General features: G+C 38.2%; 1 protein-coding gene across 1 annotated transcript in view; it reads right to left on the reverse strand.

Moving 5' to 3' along the window:
- Positions 1-22,243, reverse strand: part of ptprb (protein tyrosine phosphatase receptor type b) — a 48,351-nt gene that overhangs the window by 23,584 nt on the left and 2,524 nt on the right. The window contains exons 3-15 of the mRNA XM_053649959.1: positions 18,254-18,517; positions 16,066-16,329; positions 14,461-14,730; positions 13,357-13,629; positions 12,679-12,945; positions 9,354-9,611; positions 8,429-8,692; positions 6,752-7,015; positions 5,512-5,775; positions 3,888-4,157; positions 3,459-3,722; positions 1,584-1,841; positions 223-498 (exon numbers count right to left, since the gene is read on the reverse strand). Coding sequence (XP_053505934.1) covers positions 223-498; positions 1,584-1,841; positions 3,459-3,722; positions 3,888-4,157; positions 5,512-5,775; positions 6,752-7,015; positions 8,429-8,692; positions 9,354-9,611; positions 12,679-12,945; positions 13,357-13,629; positions 14,461-14,730; positions 16,066-16,329; positions 18,254-18,517 — 3,456 coding nt within the window. The remainder of the gene's footprint in view (positions 1-222; positions 499-1,583; positions 1,842-3,458; positions 3,723-3,887; positions 4,158-5,511; positions 5,776-6,751; positions 7,016-8,428; positions 8,693-9,353; positions 9,612-12,678; positions 12,946-13,356; positions 13,630-14,460; positions 14,731-16,065; positions 16,330-18,253; positions 18,518-22,243) is intronic.

Consider the following 22,243-nt stretch of genomic DNA (forward strand, 5'->3'; position numbering starts at 1 on the left):
ATCTTTTTTAAACTGACCTAAATTTAAAAGGTCTTCACCATTTGTCAGTGACTGCCAACTCTACACTGACTCAATGTACGTTTTCCCAGTTAAACATGCCCTCTTGTGGCTGCAACTATGTGTAAGAAACCAGCCTCAGGAAAAAAATAAAAATAAAATAAATCATAAAAGCTGTATAATTATCTCCCAGTTCAGTGTGGATGTGACTGAGTGTGCACTCACCTGTGCGGATGGAGTGGTAAATAGTTGAGCTGTAGGTAACAGGCCCTGGTGTTCCCCCGCTCACAGTGGACAGGCTGATGTTATACAGCCTGCCAGGGTAAAGACCAGAGATGATGCGTCGCATTGCGTTTGGTTTGGACATCTGCAGCACATCTTGAGGCAGCCATTTTACTTCAAAGTCATCATAGTCCCCATTAGCAGGAGCGTGCCATATCACCTCTACCGTGCCAACAGGGCCGACATCTTTAATGGTCAGTGATGTGGGTGGCTCAGGAACTGAAAAAAGATAAAGAGTATTTTTAAAACTGAAAGCACTAAACAAATATTCACAGGTGTAGACACCTATATGTAGTTCTTCCCCAAACAAAGTTGGAAGCAGACAATTGTATAGAATGTCTTTGTACACCGTAGTATTACAATTTCTCTTCACTGGAACTAAGAGGCCAGCATGACAATGCCCCTGTGCACAAAGTGAGCTCCATGTTAAGGTTGGAGTGGAAGAACTCGAGTTTCCTGCACAGAGCCCTGACCTCAACCCCACTGAACCCCTTTGGGATGAACTGGAACACCGACTGTACCCCAGACCTCCTCAGTACCTGATCTCACTAATACTCTTGTAGCTGAATGATCACAAATCCCCATAGTCACGCTCCAAAATCTAGTGGAAAGCCTTCCCAGAAGAGTGGAAGGTTCACTCATTTTTTATTCTATAAGCAGATTACTATGTTATTTTGAAATGAAATAAAAAAATTCTAAAAAATAATTTCACTTAGCCAGCTAAACATGTGGTTTATTCTTGCGTCTAATCAGAGGGATTTTATCAGAAGTTTGTCAGACTTTCTACTACTAGCTATATTTTTATGAGCTAAATCAAGGCTCATTACACTGAGCTCATTTTGAAGTGTCTGTGAAATGAAAATTTTAAATGTTATTTCCGTGTGTGCAATTTATCAACATAAACCTTCAGAGATGTGCAGTGTGTAGTTTGTGTGAATAATATCTTTAAATTACTTACACCACTTACTTCCCAGAGTGCCTCATTTGTTTAAGTGATTTTTAATTTTTGTTTTTTTAGGGGGGGGGGGGGTGGAAGTAAATTAAATTGTACAGCATTAAACATTCACAGTTACACAAACTGAGTTAGAGCACACCGGTTACAGTAAAACAGGTCAGGGCAACTGTGTATGTTTACCTCCTGAGATCCAGAAAAAAATAAATCCTAGTTTCTTTATCTTATGTTATGATATGTTAGTGAACACAAATGCATCATGATGTAGACTTTCGGATATCAGGCCTATGGGTATTCTAGGTTCTATATGTGTATTGCAGGTTGTGTTTAAATTAGGGTTGGTTATACAAACCTGTGCGCCCTACTACAGAGACAGTGTTTGTAAGTTCTCCACTCCAGCTGCGCACCACAGCAGTGTAAAAGCGACCAGGCAGAAGGTTTGTGAAGATTGTGCGAGTGTGTTCGGGTCCCAGTCTCTGTTCTGGCTGATCCGAGCCCTCCAGAGAAACGATATATCCGTCTAGACTCCCAGGAGAATGTCTCCAGCTCAGCAACACACTGTCGGTGTGGCCGTTATGATCAATCTGCAAGTCTCGAGCTGGGGCAGGAACTGAGAGAGAGAGAGAGAGAGAGAGAGAGAGAGAGAGAGAGAGAGAGAGAATATTTTTGTCCTTTTTCCATTACCTATATCTCTCTGTAGCATTTACACAGAAAAACAGAGAAAGAAAATCAACATTGTTGCCTGACCCAAGAGACTGATGTTCTGTTAAACCCAAACCACTTAATTCTATTCCAGATAAAACACCTAGTTGTGCCCTGCGATTGATTGGCACCCTGTCCAGTGTGTACCCCACCTTGTGCCCCATGCTCCCTGGGATAGGCTCCAGGTTCCCCGTGACCCTGAAGGAAGGATAAGTGATATAAAAGATGGATGGATGGATGAAAATACCTAGTAAATAAAATGCTGCTTCTAGAGAAGGTATTGCTGTGAATAGGATTTATATGAGGTCACATCCACATAGCATTAATCTTGTCTCGAATTAACCTGTCGTTAACCTGCATGCTTTGGTTTTTCACTTCACTATCTGAAACAAAGTTGGAAATTGTTCCTGGAGGGTGATCGTAAATCAAAATGCATTTTCAAATAATTATCAAAGACACTACACAAAAGACGATGTTGAAAGAAAATACTGGAAATAGTCAATAATTTAGGGGTGATAGTTTAGTCGTGCTGTTCATTTGCATTTAGATAGTGTTTACTGAGCTATGAAATTAAAAATGTGTAATGTCCTGACTCCAGGACTACAGTATAGCAGAGGAGAAGTGCCAGACTAATCTGTCACACAGGCTCATCAAATTGACCTAAATTACACTCCAGTCCTTATACCGGTTTCGAGTAAGTTTCAGAATTGATTTCAACATCAACTCAGGTAGCACAAAGTCCTTATTGATGAGAAAGGTCAGAGGAGAATGGACAGAATGGCTTGGATAGTTGCAAAAAAAGTGGAAAAAGATCGCCGGTCTTTTTTTTTTTTTAAATCCAGTTCAAGGTTTAATGATGTGTCGTACATTCTGAGATGCTTTTCTGCTCACCACTGTTACAAAGAGTGATTATTTGAGTTATCATAGCCTTTCTGTCAGCTCAAACCAGTTTAGGTCGAGCTGTCAGGAAGGCTGTGAGAAACAAGGCATTTCTTTCCATAGAACTGGATATGTTTTTTTTTTTTTCTTCTCACCATTCTGTGTAAACTACAGAGACCAATTTGTATAAAAATCCTAGGAGGTCAGAAGGCACCAAAAATGTTTCCTTTGTTATGATGTATGATGTGAACATTAACCAAAGCTCTTTAACTGTTTCTCCATCCATTTTCTGTACCAGATATCCTACACAGGGTCCATGGGAGCCTGGAGTCTATCCAAGTGGCACAAGGGTGGGGTGCCAACCCATCACGGGACAAAATCCCATTCACACACTACAGACAATTTAGAAGTGCTAATCAGCCTACAATGGCATGTCTTTGGTGTGGGGGAGGAAACCAGAGTACCCAGAGGAAAACCCTGAAGCACAGGGAGGACATGCAAACTCCACACACACGGGGCAGAAGCAGGAATCGAACCTCCAACCCCGGAGGAGCGAGGCAAACATGCTAAACACTAAGCCACCGTGCCCCCCTTTGAACTGTTTCTGAATGATTTTATTAATCTCTATAGAGTTAAAGCCTCTCACCTGTGCGCGCGAACAGAGAAGACTCACTGCTCAGTCCTCTGCTCCTGCTTATCACCACTAGTTTGTAAAGTGTCCCAGGAAGCAGGTGAGGGAAAATGCAGCTTCTGTTTTTTGGTCCCAGTTTCTTGTGGTCTTGGAGAATATTGTCCTGGTTGTATAGGTGGAGATCGTAATTTTCCACCCAGCCTTCAGATGCATTCCAGCCGAACGCCAGCTCAGCGGTGCTGTTGAAAAGCTGATGGAGACCTTTCACAGCTGCTGGGCCTATTGAAGAACAATACACAAGTATCTGTTTAGTAACAGTAACATGCTTATGTAGAAGCCTATTCTCTACTGTCATAAGTCAGAAGAAAAGAGCTGGGACATCTACTGCTAAGTGGTAAACGCAACCTGAAGGTTAAATATCTACCCGTGTTATAGGCATCTTACGTGTTTTCCCTGTTGCTACAGTGTCCTTGCTGTGAGAAGTGTTGCTGAAGGTCTTAAGATGCACAGTGTACGATCTTCCTGGGACCAAACCCTCAAAGCGGTAACGTGTGATGCCTGTAGGCACTGAAACATTGGCTACCATGGCTTCGTCCTCGTCCAACAGCCGAACACTGTAGCCATCGTACACACCCACCGGCGCTTCCCAGCTAACAGACAGACTGTGTGTGGTGTGTTCACTGTCGGCCCGGAGGCTCTTCACCGGCGAAGGAACTGAAAAACCACACACAAGTGCAAGAGATAAACACTCGTCTGGATTAACAATCAGCTCTGTAAAAAAGGCGTGTGTCAACATCTAATTTAGATTTTTTTTAAAAATATATTTTCCTAAGCCTTTGTTTTACATTATTATTATTACAGCACTGTATTAAAAAAAGACTTGGACCTGGTGTTTAGATCAATCTTTTTTTAGTAACTTCTTGGGTGATGTGATTTTAATTTGCCTACTGTGGAAAATATGTTGAGATAAAGACATGGCACTCAACCTTGCCAAAACTTCATTACCCACATTAACATTCAACATCCAATTTAAACAATAAAAAACGTGGTGCTAAAAAGGGTTATTCAGAGCAATGCTATGGAAAAAACAAAACAAAAAAACAAAACACATTTTAGTTCCATAAAGAGCCATTCAGTCTGTTATTCCTTAAGCATTAAAAACAAATCTCCATAATCAACTCTGAATAATCACTTTCCAAATCACGATAACATTCATGATCAGACAGTTTTGTCCTCTGTGGCATCAACAAAATAGTTAAAATTCATCAATAGAAAGTTTTTTTTTTTTTTTTTTTTTTCATGTATTGTATTGTATTGTTAAGCTGATTTAACCCTTAAACACATACCTTGGGTTGTTAGCGACACTGGACATCATCCAACACCCTCCCCTCATTTTTATTATTTTTTTTAATTAGACCTCCACCTTGTCAATCTATACTGTTATCAACAATATAACAAGGAAAAAAAAACAAAATTGTAAAATAGTATCTGTTTTCTAATGAATTTACTGTAAAAAGTTTATAGGGTCGCTGCTGACCCGAGGTATGTAATAGTGTGAGTATATTTTTCTGCGCAACAATATTATAACAATTCAATATACAATTTATTCCTCAAGGTGGAAATTTTTGATAAACCTCTCACATAAAACAAATGTTGCAAAACTTGACATGGCACATATAATCAGAAAACTACCAGCAAAACATGATAAATGATCTCAGAAAAAAAAAAAAAAACAACACTAGAGCAAGCGCCAGAAAGTAGACCACCTTAATTAATGTGTTTAACAAGAGAAAGCACCAAACTGTAAAGAATTCATGCCCTTGAGGACTGGAATTGAATCCCCTGATCTAGAGAATATAGCATTTAAAGTACAGAATTGGACTAAGAAACCCCCTTTGAGGATACATCTACATGTGTGCACTGTACCTTGAGGAACAGTATTAGACTTTTTTGTATTTATTATTATAAATCTACTTTCACCACGCTATCATCTTTTTATCCACCTCAAGCAAGCATAACCCCATTCCACACACTGTCCCTTATAGACCCAGGATTTATTACATCTCACCTGTACGTCCGCTGACGCTGCTGTCATTAGTCAATGCTCCACTCACTGTCTCTACTCTAACTGTGTACAACTGCCCGGGGGTGAGCTCTTCAAAGTCTGTCCTGTTGTCCTGCTTAGGGACACGTCGGGTGATCTCGACATTTACGTTCTGGAGCAGGTAGACCGTGTAGAAGTCCACATCTCCTGCACCAGCGCTCCAGGAAGCCCTGAGACTGCCACTGAGTGCCCCAGGGAGGAGCTGGAGGTTCTTCACCTGAGTGGGTGCTGTAGGGGAGGTTGGAGAAAAAAATATACATAAAGTTTTGCCTAAAGTGCAACCACACTGTTCATGACAAAGTCCGGCAGATCATTTTGCTTCTTTCTAGACATAAATGCGTAAAATGAGCAAAATGTCTAGAAAAAGGTTTAATAATGATATGATTTGTATAGTTATTAATTAATATCCTATGCGATGTTTTTTTTTTTGTTTTTAATTGTAATTAAACAGAAGGTTTTAGAATTTTGAAATATTTAAAACAAAGAAAGTAAATGTTTAATATAATGAAAATGTACTATTCAAGAGTCTGCACTATTTCTAGGTCCATATTTAAATGTAAGCAAATGCTTTGTACACAAACTCAGATTTTCATCATGTCTAATCTCTAGTATTATTATTATAGAAGCATGTGATCAGATGGCACTCCGATGGATTCGATCTAAAAATGGATCATTAGGTTTTATATAAATGTGTGGAGTCCAGGCCAGCTTGAGTGCACGCTGTCATTAAGACAAAAAAGGGGAGGAACCAAATACTAAGAAACTTGGAAATTCATGTGAATATTTCAAAGATTCTATTTTTCAGACATCATTAATATAATATAATTTGTTTTAAGAAATTTGTTGTAATAAATTAGATAAAAAGGCAAAATAGAAGCATTTTCACTAGTGCTCTCAGACTTTTGGACACCACTGTATACATACTAATACATCTGATATGATGTGTATGATTTTGCACATATTTGAAATATTCTTGCACTGAATTTGGTCCATGGAGAGGTTCTGATTCTGAAATCTCGCACAACATGTTTTGATGCAGAAGAAAAGTGATAGCTGTCAACAAATGTTGGTTCATCTGGGAAATAATAATTTACAACTTCAGCAATAATTTTATATTAATTTAAAATATACAGTTTAATTTACAGCAATAATTTACAACTCCAAGGTCTCTCTATATCATACTGTACACTGACATGTCTCTTACCGGTGCGGCCCTCTATGCGCTGGGCCTGTAGGTACAACCCGCTGATGGTGGAAACCACTATCTTGTAGAGAAAGCCGGGGTTGAGCGGAGAGAAGCAGTGCTCTCGCGCTGTGTTGTTAAGTCTCATGGCTGGGAAAACTCTTGTGTCGTTGAAGAGGATTTGGAGCTCGTAGTGATCCACATCCCCTGGTGCAGACTTCCAGCTCACACACAAATGATTGGTTCCTTTCTCGGCCAGAGCCAGCGAGTGTACTGCAGCGGGAACTGCATAGCATACAGTTTTAGTCAGGTTTTATTTACCTAAATACAGTATCTCTCTCTCTCTCTCTCTCTCTCTCTCTCTCTCTCTCTCTCTCTCTCTGTCCCTCTCTCTCTCTCTCTTTATATATATCTATATCTATCTATCTATCTATCTATCTATCTATCTATATATATATATATATATATATATATATATATATATATATATATATATATATATATATATATATATGCGTGTGTGTGTGTGGTGTGTGCAGTGGGATGAAACAACATACAACATATGGGCTAGAGTATATAAGACTACAAAGCTCAATGGCAAGATAAGAGCAATGTTAAAAACTAAATTTCCAGGCATGATGACTATTAAACTTACCTCTAGCATTTTTTTTTTACTCGATGAATGCATATAACGATATACAGACACTGACTCTTCATTCATAATTATGAGTTATGCTCAGGAATGGCATGGTAAATAAAACATGGAAACCCCCCAGATTCCCCCCAGTTCCTTTAAAATTAATCATTTTGTACACTTTTGTTCCTGGCTAAGAGATGCAGCTCAATAGCTCAACCCAGTTCTTTATGATGTGCCATAAATTTTAATTAATGTCTTTAAAAATAGTTTTCTGTGCTTCTTATTTATGAGGCACCTAATAGAGACACATAAATACACGTCCTAGCAGAAACATTACATGCTTACCACAAGGGGGCATTGTTATGCAGTTTTCATTAACAAGCGATGGACAGACAGCAGGACGGATGGATAGGTGGCTGTTTAGATGGAGGGGTTGATGAATAGATGGATGAATATGCTAGATGCACAGACGGACAGCTCAATAGATAGACGGATGGACCGATGGACAGCGGTTGAATGGATAGAAGGAATGCTGGATAAATGGATTGATGGATGGAGAGATGAACAAATGGATGGATTAATGGATGGATGTATGGATAGATTGATGGATGGACAGATTGATGGCTGGATGGTTGGATGACTGGCCAGATGGATGGATGAATGGACACATGGATGGATAAATGGCCTGGAAAGATGGAAAGATGGATGGATGGAAGAATGGACAGCCAGATGAATAAATGGATGGCTGAATGGATTGATGGATGGAAGTATGGATGGATGGATTGTTGAATGGATGGAAGAATGGATGGATGGATGAGTGGATGGCTGACCAGATGAATGGATGGATGGATAGATGGTGTCTGAATGGCTTGATGGATAGAAGAATGGATGGATAAATGGATGTACAGATAAATAGATGGGTGGATAGATGGCTGAATGGATGGATGGAAGGCTGTATGGATGAATGGATGGATGGACAGATGGATGTATGGATGGATATATGGCTGTCTGAATGAATTGATGGATGGATAGATGAACAGATGGATAGATGTGCCACTCACATGTACGTCCTTCAGTGGAAGTCTTGGACTCGTATTCTCCACTCCAGGTGCTCAAAGTGAGCATGTAGAGTCGACCAGGTACCAGATCACTAAACACACACTCGTGCCGGCTCTTCTCCACTTTCTGGTTCTGAAGGAGTGTGTTGTTGTACAGGATTGCTATGTTGTAATGGTCATAATCTCCAGCTGCCTGGTTCCAGTACACCTTCAGGGCATTTTCTTGGGCTAAGTGGATGGCATTGGGGTTCTGCACTGCAGACGGTTCTGGATGGGAGGAGGAGATTGATTAAAATGGATTCGAATTATAAAGAATATTGATTACAATTTTAAAGTGCCGATAAATTATCTGATTTTTTTTTTATTGCTTATTTCAATCAGTGGATCTTTATCAGTGAAAATATGGCAAAAAATGTTTTTTATTTGTTTTATTTGGATCATTTATTATCAGTTACAGACACAATTATGGCAGATTTTTGGCCTAAAGTGTATACATCTTTATTTAAAACCTCTATTTAACTTCTAACAGCAAATACAATTTAACTTGTTAGCAAATACAAATATAAGATTATCAAGCCAAATTCTAGAAATGTCGACAAGCATGAAATTGCCTGGTTTGTTCACAGATAGTTTTGCTTATTTTAAATGATTATTTCTGTAAACAAGCAAAGACATCTGTCTATAGATTAAAGCTTAAAATTAGGAAAAAATGTTTAGAAATAGGCTTACTAAAATAATAATAATAATAATAAGATTTGTTTTTAAGATATTTTTTCACTTGCGAAGATATTGTTTTTGCATTGTGTCAAATATATTTATCTTTCCCTCGTTCCCTTTTTTCCCTTGTTAAAAAAAAAAAAAAAAAAAAAAAAAAAACATAAATAAATTTTATGAGTGCATGGCTGAAAGTGTGTCCAAGTAAACTCACGTGTTCTTCCTTGGACCACAGTGGTGTTTTTGTAAACCCCAGTGCAGGTGCTAATGGAGATGGTATACAGTCGTCCAGGCACAAGACTGCTGAATTCAGAGCTCAGTTTGGTTACGGTGAGCGTGTACACAATCCGCTCATGATCTTTCAGGTTGACCTCATAACTGTCCACTTCTCCTGGTGCAGCTTTCCATGAGACATTGAGGAAATCTGGACGTCCTTCGTTCGTGACTGTCACTTCAGCCACAGCTGCTGGCACTTAAAAACAGACAGGCGGATCTATTGTCATGCCATGATCTTTTGATACAGTAAATGTCTAAATAGACAAGTACAGCATTGAATATATTTCACAGTTAGTTAGTTTCACCTGACTCTGAAAATCAGAGGTTTTTTTTTTTTTTTTTTTTACCATTTTATCATTTTTTAAAACTTTTCTAGTAAATTATTTAATACTGCCATTGCACACACACACACACACACACACACACACACACACATATATATATATATATATATATATATATATATATATATATATATATATATATATATATATATGCACATATTCAGAAGATGCACAATTTTATAATTTCATTGTATCCTTTAAATACGTAAACAAATACTCTAATAGACTGTAAACTACTGCTGCATCCCTAGACTGAATTTAGCTTAATCTGCTGCATTGAGTGGAAAGTTGTCTGAAAGTTTCAGTGGTGTGCCCCATTGTTCGAGCGCTCCTTCTTGAGTTCATTAACGCTGGAAGTCTATAGCTTAAAATAGCCTCTCTGTTCCATGGGAAAACAGTTGGATCTGGCCAGTAAGACTTTGATAAGCTCTTCGCCTTCTTCCTCTATGCAGAACTTCCTGAAATTCCTCAGATTCCCCTTTGTATTGTAGCACTATTGTTTTACAGAGATGTTATCACATGATTAATTTTGTTCAGGCCAGCCATTATTTTGTTTAAGTTCTTATAAGGGCAGCCTTACATAAAGAGTTTGCACAGAGACAAAACAGAGGCTTCAATCTAAAGAGGAAAAAAAAAAAACAGACTTCCTTACATTCACATGATAAGGCATTTGATGTACTACTGTGGATATGTGTTAAAATTATTTACAACAGTCCTTATATTATAAATGATGCCCGAAAATGCCTAATTGTTCAAGAATTCAGATAGTGGCACATCCAGTTAATTTAAAAAAAAAAAAAAACAAAAAAAAAAAACAGTATTCACGTTCACTAGTTTTAAATATGATAAACTGAAGATAGATATTAGATGTTAGAAGGTGTTTATGCTGATCATGATACAGATTACAGTGACTTTGGGATACATTTCACCCTAACTAGCAATTCTGAAAAAATTTAGCTGGATGTTTTGGTAACACTTTACTATAAGACCTACAAATAATCTATGCTTAACTGATGCTTACATACTGACGCATGAATATATAATTAATGCATAATAACGGCATGGGTTAAACTTAATCAGTTCTAAAAAAAAATAGCAATAATAAATAATGTTAACAATGTAAATAGTCTTTATTAATTATGCAAGTCATGGAATTTATAACAAAATGTTAATACTTAGCTATTAGTAGTATAAGTCGTTATTCATAAGTAACTCTTGGGCTGCTATTAGTGTTGGGTCTGAGTCCACCTTTGTCGAGTTCGAGTCGCGACCGAGTCTTTAACCAATCGAGTCCAAGTCCAAGTCTAAAAGGGGCCAAGTTGGACTTAAATCCGAGTCCTTAATGGCTGAGTTTGAGTCTGTCATAACAACAAGCTTCATGCTTTATTACTACTTTTAATCTCTCTATGAATGATAACAAACTCATTTCTGAACACAGCTCTGATCTTGTAACCTTTTTTTTTTTTTTTTTAATTTTAATTCCTAAAATGAAAAATAAATCCCTATTAGCAGCGTTTATGATATTTACTATATTAAGAAGTACATTTCACATTCTATGTGAAATTCATGACCGGAATCAACAAACGTTTAGGGGCGGGCGATATGACTACAGTCTTATTTCATGATAACGATACGTTTTCTCAGGTCTATCAGTAGTATTCAAGTAAAATTAAATGTAAAATAAAATAGACTTCACTGTGTGACATATACAGTGATTCTTATAAAATTTACTGAAGTTATTCAGTTAAATGAGTGAGTGATTTTCTCTTTGTCTTTTGTTGTTTGATGAACATTAATGACATAGAGAGCAGCAGGTTTATTAGACTGCTGTCACTTTAAGACCTAATGCGCAGATCTAATATACTATTGACACATACAGTGATATGCGTGTGTGTGTGTGTGTGTGTGTGTGTGTGTGCGTGTGTGTATGTACATACATACATACACAAGCACACGCACACACACACACACACACACACACATTTTTAAGTATTTTGTTGGCAGTCTCAATGTCAATGGCTAAATGTGACATTAAAATATGTACTTAATATATACTATTATATTATATTTGACTCATTTAGTCGTGTTTTAATTCTATTACAACTTTAAGCAAGTCTACAGGGAGTTTGGCCTACTCATGTAGGACATCAATAGATTAGCTCTTTAGCAGCTAGCCAGCGACATTTAGCTATGCTAATGAACAAATGACACCTATTAAAAATCACCTCACTCAAAACTGTTATTGTTGTTGACCCCTGCGTTTTGTATTTTCTTTAATTTGTGATGCTGCATAAGTGATACTGAACTACAGCAGTACAATGAACTGAAGAGAGAGAGAGAGAGAGATCGACTTTAAAGCCCGCCCACAGAGAAAACTGATACGCCTAGCTAGCAGAAAGAGAGACCAACCAGGATACGCTCTCGCTCTCGTCACTTGCTCTCTACTCCTACTGGTCTCTCGCTCGTACTAAAAAAAAAATGCTGGGATGTTGTATATAATTTGTGGCCGTCAGGGAGCCGCTATGAGTATAACGGAGACTCCCGGAACTTCCGGGAGAGGTGGGGTGTTTGTTTATGTTGTTATTTATTTTTTATCTTTCTTTTCATGTTACAAATGACACGGACTCGACTGTACTCAGAAAATTACAGAGTCCAAAATGTCAATGTCTGTGTCAAGTTCGAGTACAAATTTACCCGAGTGCGTGACAAGTCCAAGTTCGTTCACAATTGGACTCAAGACCAGGATCATTCATTATTTAACGAGATTTAGCACATGTACTAATTCATCATTAAGGAAGTGTTAAGTATCAATATATTCTTATTTGTGGACTTTATAGTAACACATTATTGATGCTTCTTGTTCTTTATATACATAATTGCAAACAAAACACACACATTTTTTTAATCTAAACCAGGTACCTGTGTGGCAGTTGGCCTCAGCCTGCTTGGATCGTTGTTCTCCACTGACTGTGCTAATCAGCAGCTTATAGAATGCTCCAGCATTGAGATGCGGGAGGTAGATAATGGTGGTGTTAGCCGGGACAGTGAGGTTATACACAGTCTCTTTGTTGTGTAGCAGCAGCACTTGATAGGAGTCCAGATCTCCCTGAGGCCTGTCCCAGGAGGCATTGAGAGAGTCTGTGGTTCTCATATTGTTTAGCCTCAGGGTGGTCACTTCATGAGGCACTGGGGATAGAAAGATACGGACTTTTAACTATTTCAGTTACTCCATAACTCCTTTCAGTTACTCACTGTCTGAGATATAGAGATCTCATGGCTCTCCCATGTCACACAGTTACTACATTCCCTCCACTGGCTCTGGGTATCAGTTTTAAAACACTGATGCTCGTCTACAAAGGCAGAAATGCACCATCGTCCACCTAGCTGCAAATACAACATTCCACGAGCCACAAGCACGGCTCGACTCGACCCAACGATATTATTATTATTATTATTATTATTATTATTAAATCCTGTACTGTCTTCTGTGCTGTATTAACTATTGCTGTATTATGCTATTCTTAGACCCTGATCTATTTGCATTAATGTGAGATATTTTATCTAGACTTAGAGCGTCTGTTATATGTAAAGACTTACATGTCCTTCCTGTCACTGTAGCAGAACTGCGGAGATCTCCACTGGTGGTTGTGACGACAATTTTATACAGACGGCCAGGCACCAGCACGTTAAAAGTGCACTCTCTCATGTCCCGGCTCAGCCTTCGTATGTGAATGGCAGTGGAACCGGTGGCGTTGTAAAGCTCCACGGTGTAGCCGTCACGAGTCCCTGAGCCAAAACTGTGGTCCCATAAGGCACTGAGGGACGTCTCGTCTGCATGACGGATATGTAGCTGCGACACAGGTGATGGGCCTGAGAGAGAGGGAAGGGAGGAAGATCTTTATCATTTCCAGATTGTAACTCATTACAGGATTGTACCTAGGTCACACTTTGAAAAGTGTGAAAAACACAAAATAATTTAATTTTCATTCATTCCACTTTGTCTAGTGTGATATCAAATCATTTTTCTTCACATTTACAATAGAGTCCGATTAAATTTCTAGCTGTTGGTGAGATCCTTGCCAAGAAATGTGAAATAAATGATTTTACATATGAATAAAATGCCTTTCAATCAATAAATAAAACTCAATAAATAAAACTTTCAACCAATTCAATCAAATTTGTATGCTCCTAAAACACTGGGTTATTTTGTTATTTTCCAGTAATAAACTTCTGTACACTTTTTTTTGTATTGACTTATTATTATTATTATTATTATTATAGGCAGCTTAATGTGCTTCAGAATGAAAGAGATAAATATATATATATATATATATATATATATATATATATATATATATATATATATATATATATATATATATATATACACACACATTCCATCACAATATTTAAACTGTGAAAGATTAAAAGGTAGCAAAAATGGAAAAATAAAATATAGGATAAGAACAGAATTATAAGATAAACAACTCAAAAGATTTAAGCTAATTAATAAAAATCTATCAGAAATACATCAACATTTGCAGTGAAATATAAAAAGTAATAATCTAATCTTGTCTATTAATTATTTGAAGTAGGTGATGGAATAAAACAGTTCTTGGTGCTGTATCATGTTCATGGTGGTAGATTAGGTTGCATTACTTCATTAAATAATTGCACTAATAATAACAGAATATTAAGTACCTATTTCTGCACGGCAGTAGACAGTACTGCTCTGCCCCCTGCTCTCTACACTCACTGCTGCTGTATAAACTCTGCCAGGTTGAAGATTCAATGGAGAAAACCTGAAGTCTGTCGCAGCTTTATGTAGGGTTTTGTTAAACAGCGTCTCGCTGCCATTAAAGAGCATCACGCTGTAGTGTTCCCAGTGTCCTACAGGGGGCAGCCAGCTAATCTTCAAGTCACCGTACTTAGCAGGTTTCTCCATCTTCAGCTGAGAGACTTTGCCTGGAGCTGCCATTAACACGGAGAGAGACACACAGTGAGACATGCAAACCAGTGCTTCAGAGTGAAACTGCCCTCATTAAGCAGTGCATAAAACACTTCGGTACATGAGTGGAAGTGAATGGCCTCAGTTTTTTTGTGAGGTGATTAAAGCTGATGACATGATGTGTACAAAGCATGCTTTTCTCTCCCTGTTAATGTGTCACTTCCCTTTCACACCCCTAAGACATGATTCGGGGCGAAGTGACTGAATGTTGGGAAACACATTGACAGTTATGCAATAACAGAATGTTGTTATTTTATATATACAGCAGAGAACAGTTAGTGCTCTCCTCCAAGTGTGTAGAAACTCTATGACATTGAGTGAGTAGCAGTCTATGGAAGCTGATGGAAGCACGTGTTATGATGCATAACACCTTCTCAGCTGGCAGCTTTCATGTGATATGGAAGAGATGGCCAGTACACAGGAAATTTAAAAGTAATTTGAGTGAAAATTAATGGAAAGCATAAGGATAAAACTTTATGGTATACAATAAAGAGATAAACAAATATGTATGATCTTACACAAACATAAAAACAACAAAAATTGGGGGAAAAATGCATCTCAAAAAGTCTAAAAAGTAAAACAGGTAGCATTGGTCAATGCGTTGACTTAATATCCACTGACACAGGAAGTCAGGGCAGGACATATCGAGTGGTTCCTCCCCTTTTTGGAATAGCCAATCTCTCAACAGCAGCTTCGGCAAGGTGATTTTTATAATGTTGGGGGCAGGACACTTCAGATTCTGGAGAGTATTTGATTGGACAGAAGAGCTGATGAGAAGCTGAAGTGCAGAATGATGTCATCAAAATTGTTGACCCGTGTTGGTGGTAGAGAGAGACTGTAAATTTATATCTTCTAAATATACGTTGTCATTGTTTTAGAGCACGCTAGCTTATAGATAACCTTAAGGCTAACATATTCCTACTAAAAGCCACAAAAAATTTTGATTTCATGAGTACTTAAAATTTCCTTTTTCACTATTAAAGATCTTTATTTGACACCACCGATATTTTCTCAATTAGAACTATTTATCTAGAACTTAAAAAATACATTGAAAATATAACATCTCATGCAATGGTATTACAAAGTTAACAAAATGGTTCTACAATGGTGTGTTTGAGCACAAGACTGATTAAACCTAGTCAGGTGAAGCTTTACAGAAATGACAAGCCTTTGTCCAGTGATGTGCTAGATGTTATAGAATTTTTATTTGTGTCAAAATGGTAAAATATGAAGGCAGGAAGTTCTTATTCATAGAAGAGCTGAACTTAGCTTGTCTTATCAGTTTCAGTTTTACATACCGGTTGTAGCAGTCACATTGACCTGGTTGCTGAGATCACCACTCCTGGTGTAGATCAAGGCCTGGTAGGAGCTGCCAGGTGTCAGCTGGTCAAACTGAGCTCGTGTGGTGTTTGGGGACGGAGTTTGCTCCTGCACAGCTGAATCAGAAGACAGTAGCTGGACCAGGTAACTGTCCACATCACCAGGAGCTTGATCCCAAGAGACCTGGAGGCTTGTCTGACTCCCATTGCTCTCCATATGTGCATTAAGGACCATGCTCGGTACTGCAGGTTGAAGAACACCAGATTGGATTTCATTTAATAGGTTTGTCTTACAGTTAACTGGATTTGCAAGGGTGGAAACCTTAACTGAATCACCAGACATGTGGGGAAACACTTGAAAGCAAAAAGTTTTCATTCTGAGTCTGAGATCTGAGAACTTCTTTCAATGTGTGGGATGTTCTGTTGCTACATTCAACATCATTATGGCTGCTGAGTCAAGTCTGATTCTGATTCCAACAAGTGATGGAAATCGATGGAGTCGAGAGTCAGTTCCACATCCAAATTTCTCAAATCTCAATTCCAAAAACCAAGGCATAGGGAATGACATTGAGTAAAATAAGTAGTGCAATAAAGTTATATATATATAAAAAAATTGGAATGTCTTGAAAGCAGGATCAGTTATTTACTACTTGTATTTGATTTTTATTTATTATTATTGTTTGTTTTTTTCACAGTACAGTACTGTGTGGAATCTATGTGCATGCAGGTGCAGGCAAACTACAAGTTCACTGTGTGGAATCCAAAGCTTTGGAGTTGACTCTCAATTCCCAAATGCCAAGAATCGTGGAATTGATTCTTCTTAGGATCTCGACTCCCAGCTCTAAAAACCATCTACCACAAGAAATATTGGGCTGAAATAGAACAGCACCTGTAAGGTATTCAGTTAACAATTATGCATTACTATAATGTTAGTATATACAGTAGCATACTGTTGATAATATTTGAATGGAAACGTCCATCCATTTTCTGTACCGCTTATACTACACAGGGGGCACGGGGGAGCTTGGAGCCTATCCCAGGAAACTTGGGGCACAAGCTGAGGGACAACCTGGATGGGGTGCCAATCCACTGCAGGGCACAATCGCACCCACACTTACACACTACAGACAATTTAGTGATGCCAATCAGCCTACAGCACATGTCTTTGAACTGGGAAGAAACTGGAGTACATGGAGGAAACCCCCAAAGCACGGGGAGAACATGCCACGCACACAGGGTAGAGGCGGGATTCGAACCCCCAACCCTGGAGGTGTGAAGCCACCGTGCCCCCTTGTACATACAGTACAGTATGTATTGTCATTCTATATATACATTTCATTCCATTAATCCTTCTGTTGTGTGTTCTTTGTATAAATAAGGATTTGTTAACTCCTAGAGGAGTTCTGCTTGGAATAGAGAAACCATGTACTGTAAGATTAAAGAGTTCCTTCAGAGGGACAAACTAAAGAACGCTGTAGGTTCCTTTAATCTAGGGACACACCAACACAACTGGGTCACTTTTGCTTTTTTTGTACTAATGGCTCAATTTCCTTTCGTCTGTGCTTAAGTAGCTCTGTGTCTGGGAAATAAAAATGGCTGTTGACAGACGCTTTCAAGTGTACTTTCGGTGACACATGGTACCCACGGTACTGTTTGAATGTTTGGCTAGTTTCAGGCCTTTCAGTATGTTTACAGTCTGATTTTGAATGTTTTGAAAGAGAAGAACTAGAGCTGGGGTTGTAGCACTGATTGTAATCTAGTGTGTGTGTGTGTGTGTGTGTGTGTGTGTGTGTGTTGGAGGATTATAAACACTGTGAAGGTTTGATTGACACAGTGCAAGGGGGTGACATAACACACGAGGATGAAGGCCAAGCTTTCCCTTCACACAGCAGGAAAAAGAGACAGGGCGTTCACCCTACTGCCTGAAATATTGTATAAAAGGTCACTCACACACACACACACACACACACACACACACACACACACACACACACACACACACACTCAAACACTCACACACAAAATGAAAAAATGAAGGTAGCAGAAACGTTTCATCTCTCTTCACCGTTCAAGAGCCGTGAGATGGAGCTCGTGGCTCTAGATTTTGTTTTGTTTGAGATATTTCTAATGATTTCTAATGTTCTCTCATGATAGAAGAGGTCCGTACCTGTTTGTTCCTGCACAGACACAGCGTTTTGCATCCCTGCTGCCTCGGTGACGATGCTCATATTGTACATGCGACCAGGAGTCAGGCCGTTCATCGTGTACGAAGTTGTAACATTGTCCAACGTGGCGTTCCAGGCAGAGCCCGGACCCGTGCTGTCTCTGAGCAGAATTTGAAACTGCTCTGCTCTCCCTGGGCCTGGCTTCCAGGACACGCTCAGGCTATCCACGTGTCTAAACACCTGAACACTTTGCACCACTGAAGGTCCTGGACAACAAACACAGAATCAGTGTTATAAATTCCTGAAATTTATTTCCAAGCTTTTGTTTAACACTGGAGAGCATTCCTGAGTGCAAGTGATTGCTCTACCTCTAGTTTAGATGTGGTTCTCTCTGTTATTCCTCCACTCTCAGAAAAATGGTACTAAACCCCACCACTCCTTGTTACTGGTGTAACAACCAGTACATCTTTTGTACCTCTAGTGTGTATCATTTACCTATAAATGTACATATAGTGCACCTTCTGGTCCAATTATAGAGGATGTGCCTTAAATCTTTTTAAAGTTACGGTATATACACGTTTCTGAGTGAAAGATACACATTAAATGATACACATGCACTTGATTCACCGCATTAACAGCTTTGATTTTATTCAGTATCATTTATTTAGATAAATATATATATATTTTTTAAATGTTAACGTACAGTTGAGGTCATAAGTTTACATAAGCCTTGCAGAATCGGCAAAATGTTAATAATTAAAAAAAAGAGCGATAAGTGATTGATGATTTGTGTAAGTTGTTATAATTTTGTTTAAAGATCTTGTTTTTTTCATGTAGTACTGCCCTTCAGAAGCTACATAAGATATTTACATGTTTCCCAGAAGGCAAAATAGTAAAAATTTACACAGATCATTGTGTTCAAAAGTTTACACCCCCCTGGCTCTTAATGTATCGTGTTGCCTTCTTGATCATCAGCGAATGTTTGCACCTTTTGTAATAGTCGTGTACGAGTCCCTCGGTCGTCCTCAGTGTGAAAAGATGGATCTCGACATCATATAGTCGCTGTTGGAAAGGAGTCAAATATGCAGAAGATGCTGGAAAAGTAAAGAATGTGCCGGACCTGGAGGATTTTTCTGAAGAACAGTGGGCAGTTTAACTGCTCAGGACAAACAAGGGACTCGTGAAGAACTCTCACAAAACATAAACACAGTCGTTGATCATCCAGGTAACGACACACAGGATTAATAATCAAGCGTGTGTAAACTTTTGGACTGGGTCATTTAAATGTAAATTCAGTTATTATTGTGTCTTGTGGACTAGATGTAAAATTCTGCAAGGCATATGTAAACTTATGACCTCAACTGTAATTAATATTCATAGTATGTGATGGCGTTTTAAATTTTTAAAAAATTACATTTCTTACTACGGTGGGAAAAAAACCACTTCAGCTCTATTACACAATGACTTCGAAGTGGCTCTTGACTGAGCAGTTTTTGTATAAGAGCATGCCAGGGCAGCCAGCGGGTGCGATGTGCGACCGAGATAAGATTGTTCTGGAGCGTTTAAATAATGCCAACCCTGGCTGGATGCTGAGCTGCCCATGGAGAGCTCTTTGTGGGAAAGTGAGTACCGGAAAGAGGACCTTTAGGGATGAAGGCCAAAGCTCGACAGCCACTACCACCAAGCAGCTGCTTTTTCTGCAGCTCTTCCTCCCTGGTGGCTCATTCAAACCCAAATTGTATGAGTTTATCACAACAATGCTACTGTATTATGACTTTTAAATAACTGTTGAGACTGCGTTACATCTCTGTAGGAAGGAGGTTTATTCAAAACATAGCCGCTAATGTAAAGTAATATTAGATGTATACACCCTTAGAAAAAAAAAAAAATGTGTGAGTTTTCAACAAAGCCTTACAGCTTTAACTTTTTCTGAGTGTATGTACTAAGAATCATTTAGAATTTTATGAACATTATATTCATATTCATACTCAGTTATAACAATGCTTATAATTTTTTCAGTAACTTTAGAGCAGGGCAGTATACAGTATATGAAGCATGGTGTTACAGGAAATTAATCAGTGACAGGATGGTGGGATGAAGTTCGCCAATACAATTTGCTTTTATTATTGTACGACATTATATATTTTTATAGTTATATTTGTGGAACGTCCATGAGACAAGTTATTTCTTTACATTATAGAAGTGATAAGCAGTCGTTCCCTCATCAGCCTCTCTTTCATTTAAAGTTAATACGGAAAAAAAATAAATAACCAGCTTGTTATGTTACAGATGAAACGGGAAAGTGCAAACTCCACTGTCCTGAAGACTCTTTCATGACGGAACATTTACTGACTGTTACACCTTCCACAAATGGTACATAAATATCACCATACAGTACCAACAATTAGACGTTTTCTTAATTAAACAACAGTGCATTTTAAATCCGTTTATTATCAGGCTTAGATTATGTAGATCATCAGCGGTGTGAATGATCTTTAACTATAGGAATGATAATGTATTAGAACTAGCGCGTTAATATAAACCTGTGAAAAATTGCTGTTCTAGCAAAGTATTCAGAACTTACTGGCCAATCAGATTTGAGCACTGTGGTAAATACAACTACAACAACAACAACAACAACAACAACAACAACAACAACAGCAAAACCCTCTAATAGAATTTCATAAAGCTCGAATAAATTACTACCATGAATTCCTCATCTACAATTTGTACTGCACACATTTGTTAACAATCTTTATGTACAGTAAATGAACATATACTGATTGTTCACTAAAGTGAAATGAACGTTTGAAGTTTATTCTTCTTCTGTCTTGTACATTCTTGGCTATAAAGCACAGCAGTGAACTTGCGTCGTGTTATATTTTTAGCCTTCGGGAGTGCACCTTTAATGTACAAATATCACAGAGGTTTAGGTGATGGCATCGCTGTGAGGGTCAAGAGCAGAGCTGCGCTGTTTAACCCGATTAAACCTCCAACCAAAACAGAACACAGCCCCCCTTCCCATTTCCTTTAGCACACAAGAACAATGGGGTGGGAAAGGGCAGGGGAGAGGAGAGGCCAGAACAGTCTGGAAATACTTTGCGTTAGACTGCTGTTCTGGAGCCAAGCCAAACATCAAACACAATATCACCTACACACACACACACACACACACACACACACACACACACACAAAGGCCTTGATACCCCTCAACAAAACCTTTTCAAACATTCTATGAATTTTGAAATATTTTTTACCAAATTAAAGCGATCCTAATGCCTGATCAAATGTAGATTGTATATCATTTATAATCCTCACTATAAAGGAATTCATAGGTATGTACCTATTAGTTATTGTAGGAAAAACAATACTGGTCCTTGTCCAAATGTTAATTTTTTTTTTTTTTTTGCATATTTTAAGAATGTTATCAGTGTAAGGTGTTGACGTCAGATATAGCATATCGCATATTTTACCGCTTAAAACTATTTAAATTTAAAAAGATTATGCAGAACTAAAGTATTTAAAAATGGACCAACATCATTAATAATTGTTTGTGCTTATGTCTAACGGCAATTATCCACGTCTTGTACGCCAGTGTGGAGAAACCGGGGTTCAGTTAATCGTGGCAACACTATGACAAATCTGACTTTTGGATAAAGTTCATTTCAGGTCTTAAGCCAAAACAGGTGTTGCTTAACGTGGCTGGAGATACGTATACTGTACAACCTCCATGCAAACGTGACTGCGTGGGTGGAATTAATGCATAGTTTCATCTTGTCTTTTTGTGATGCTATGGCTTTTTAGTTCTGCCGTCCACTAACTTCATTAGTGTGTCACAAATGCTTTGCCTAAATCTAACCATTACAGTAAATTTTACACAATCAAATCTTTTGGTTCTTCTGTTTTTTATTTATTTATTTATTTATTTATTATATTTCAACATTTGTTTGAGGGATGATGGGTTATTCATCTCTGAATTACAGTAAACTCA

Source organism: Ictalurus furcatus, chromosome 19 (assembly GCF_023375685.1).
Source record: "Ictalurus furcatus strain D&B chromosome 19, Billie_1.0, whole genome shotgun sequence".
NCBI lineage: Eukaryota > Metazoa > Chordata > Actinopteri > Siluriformes > Ictaluridae > Ictalurus > Ictalurus furcatus.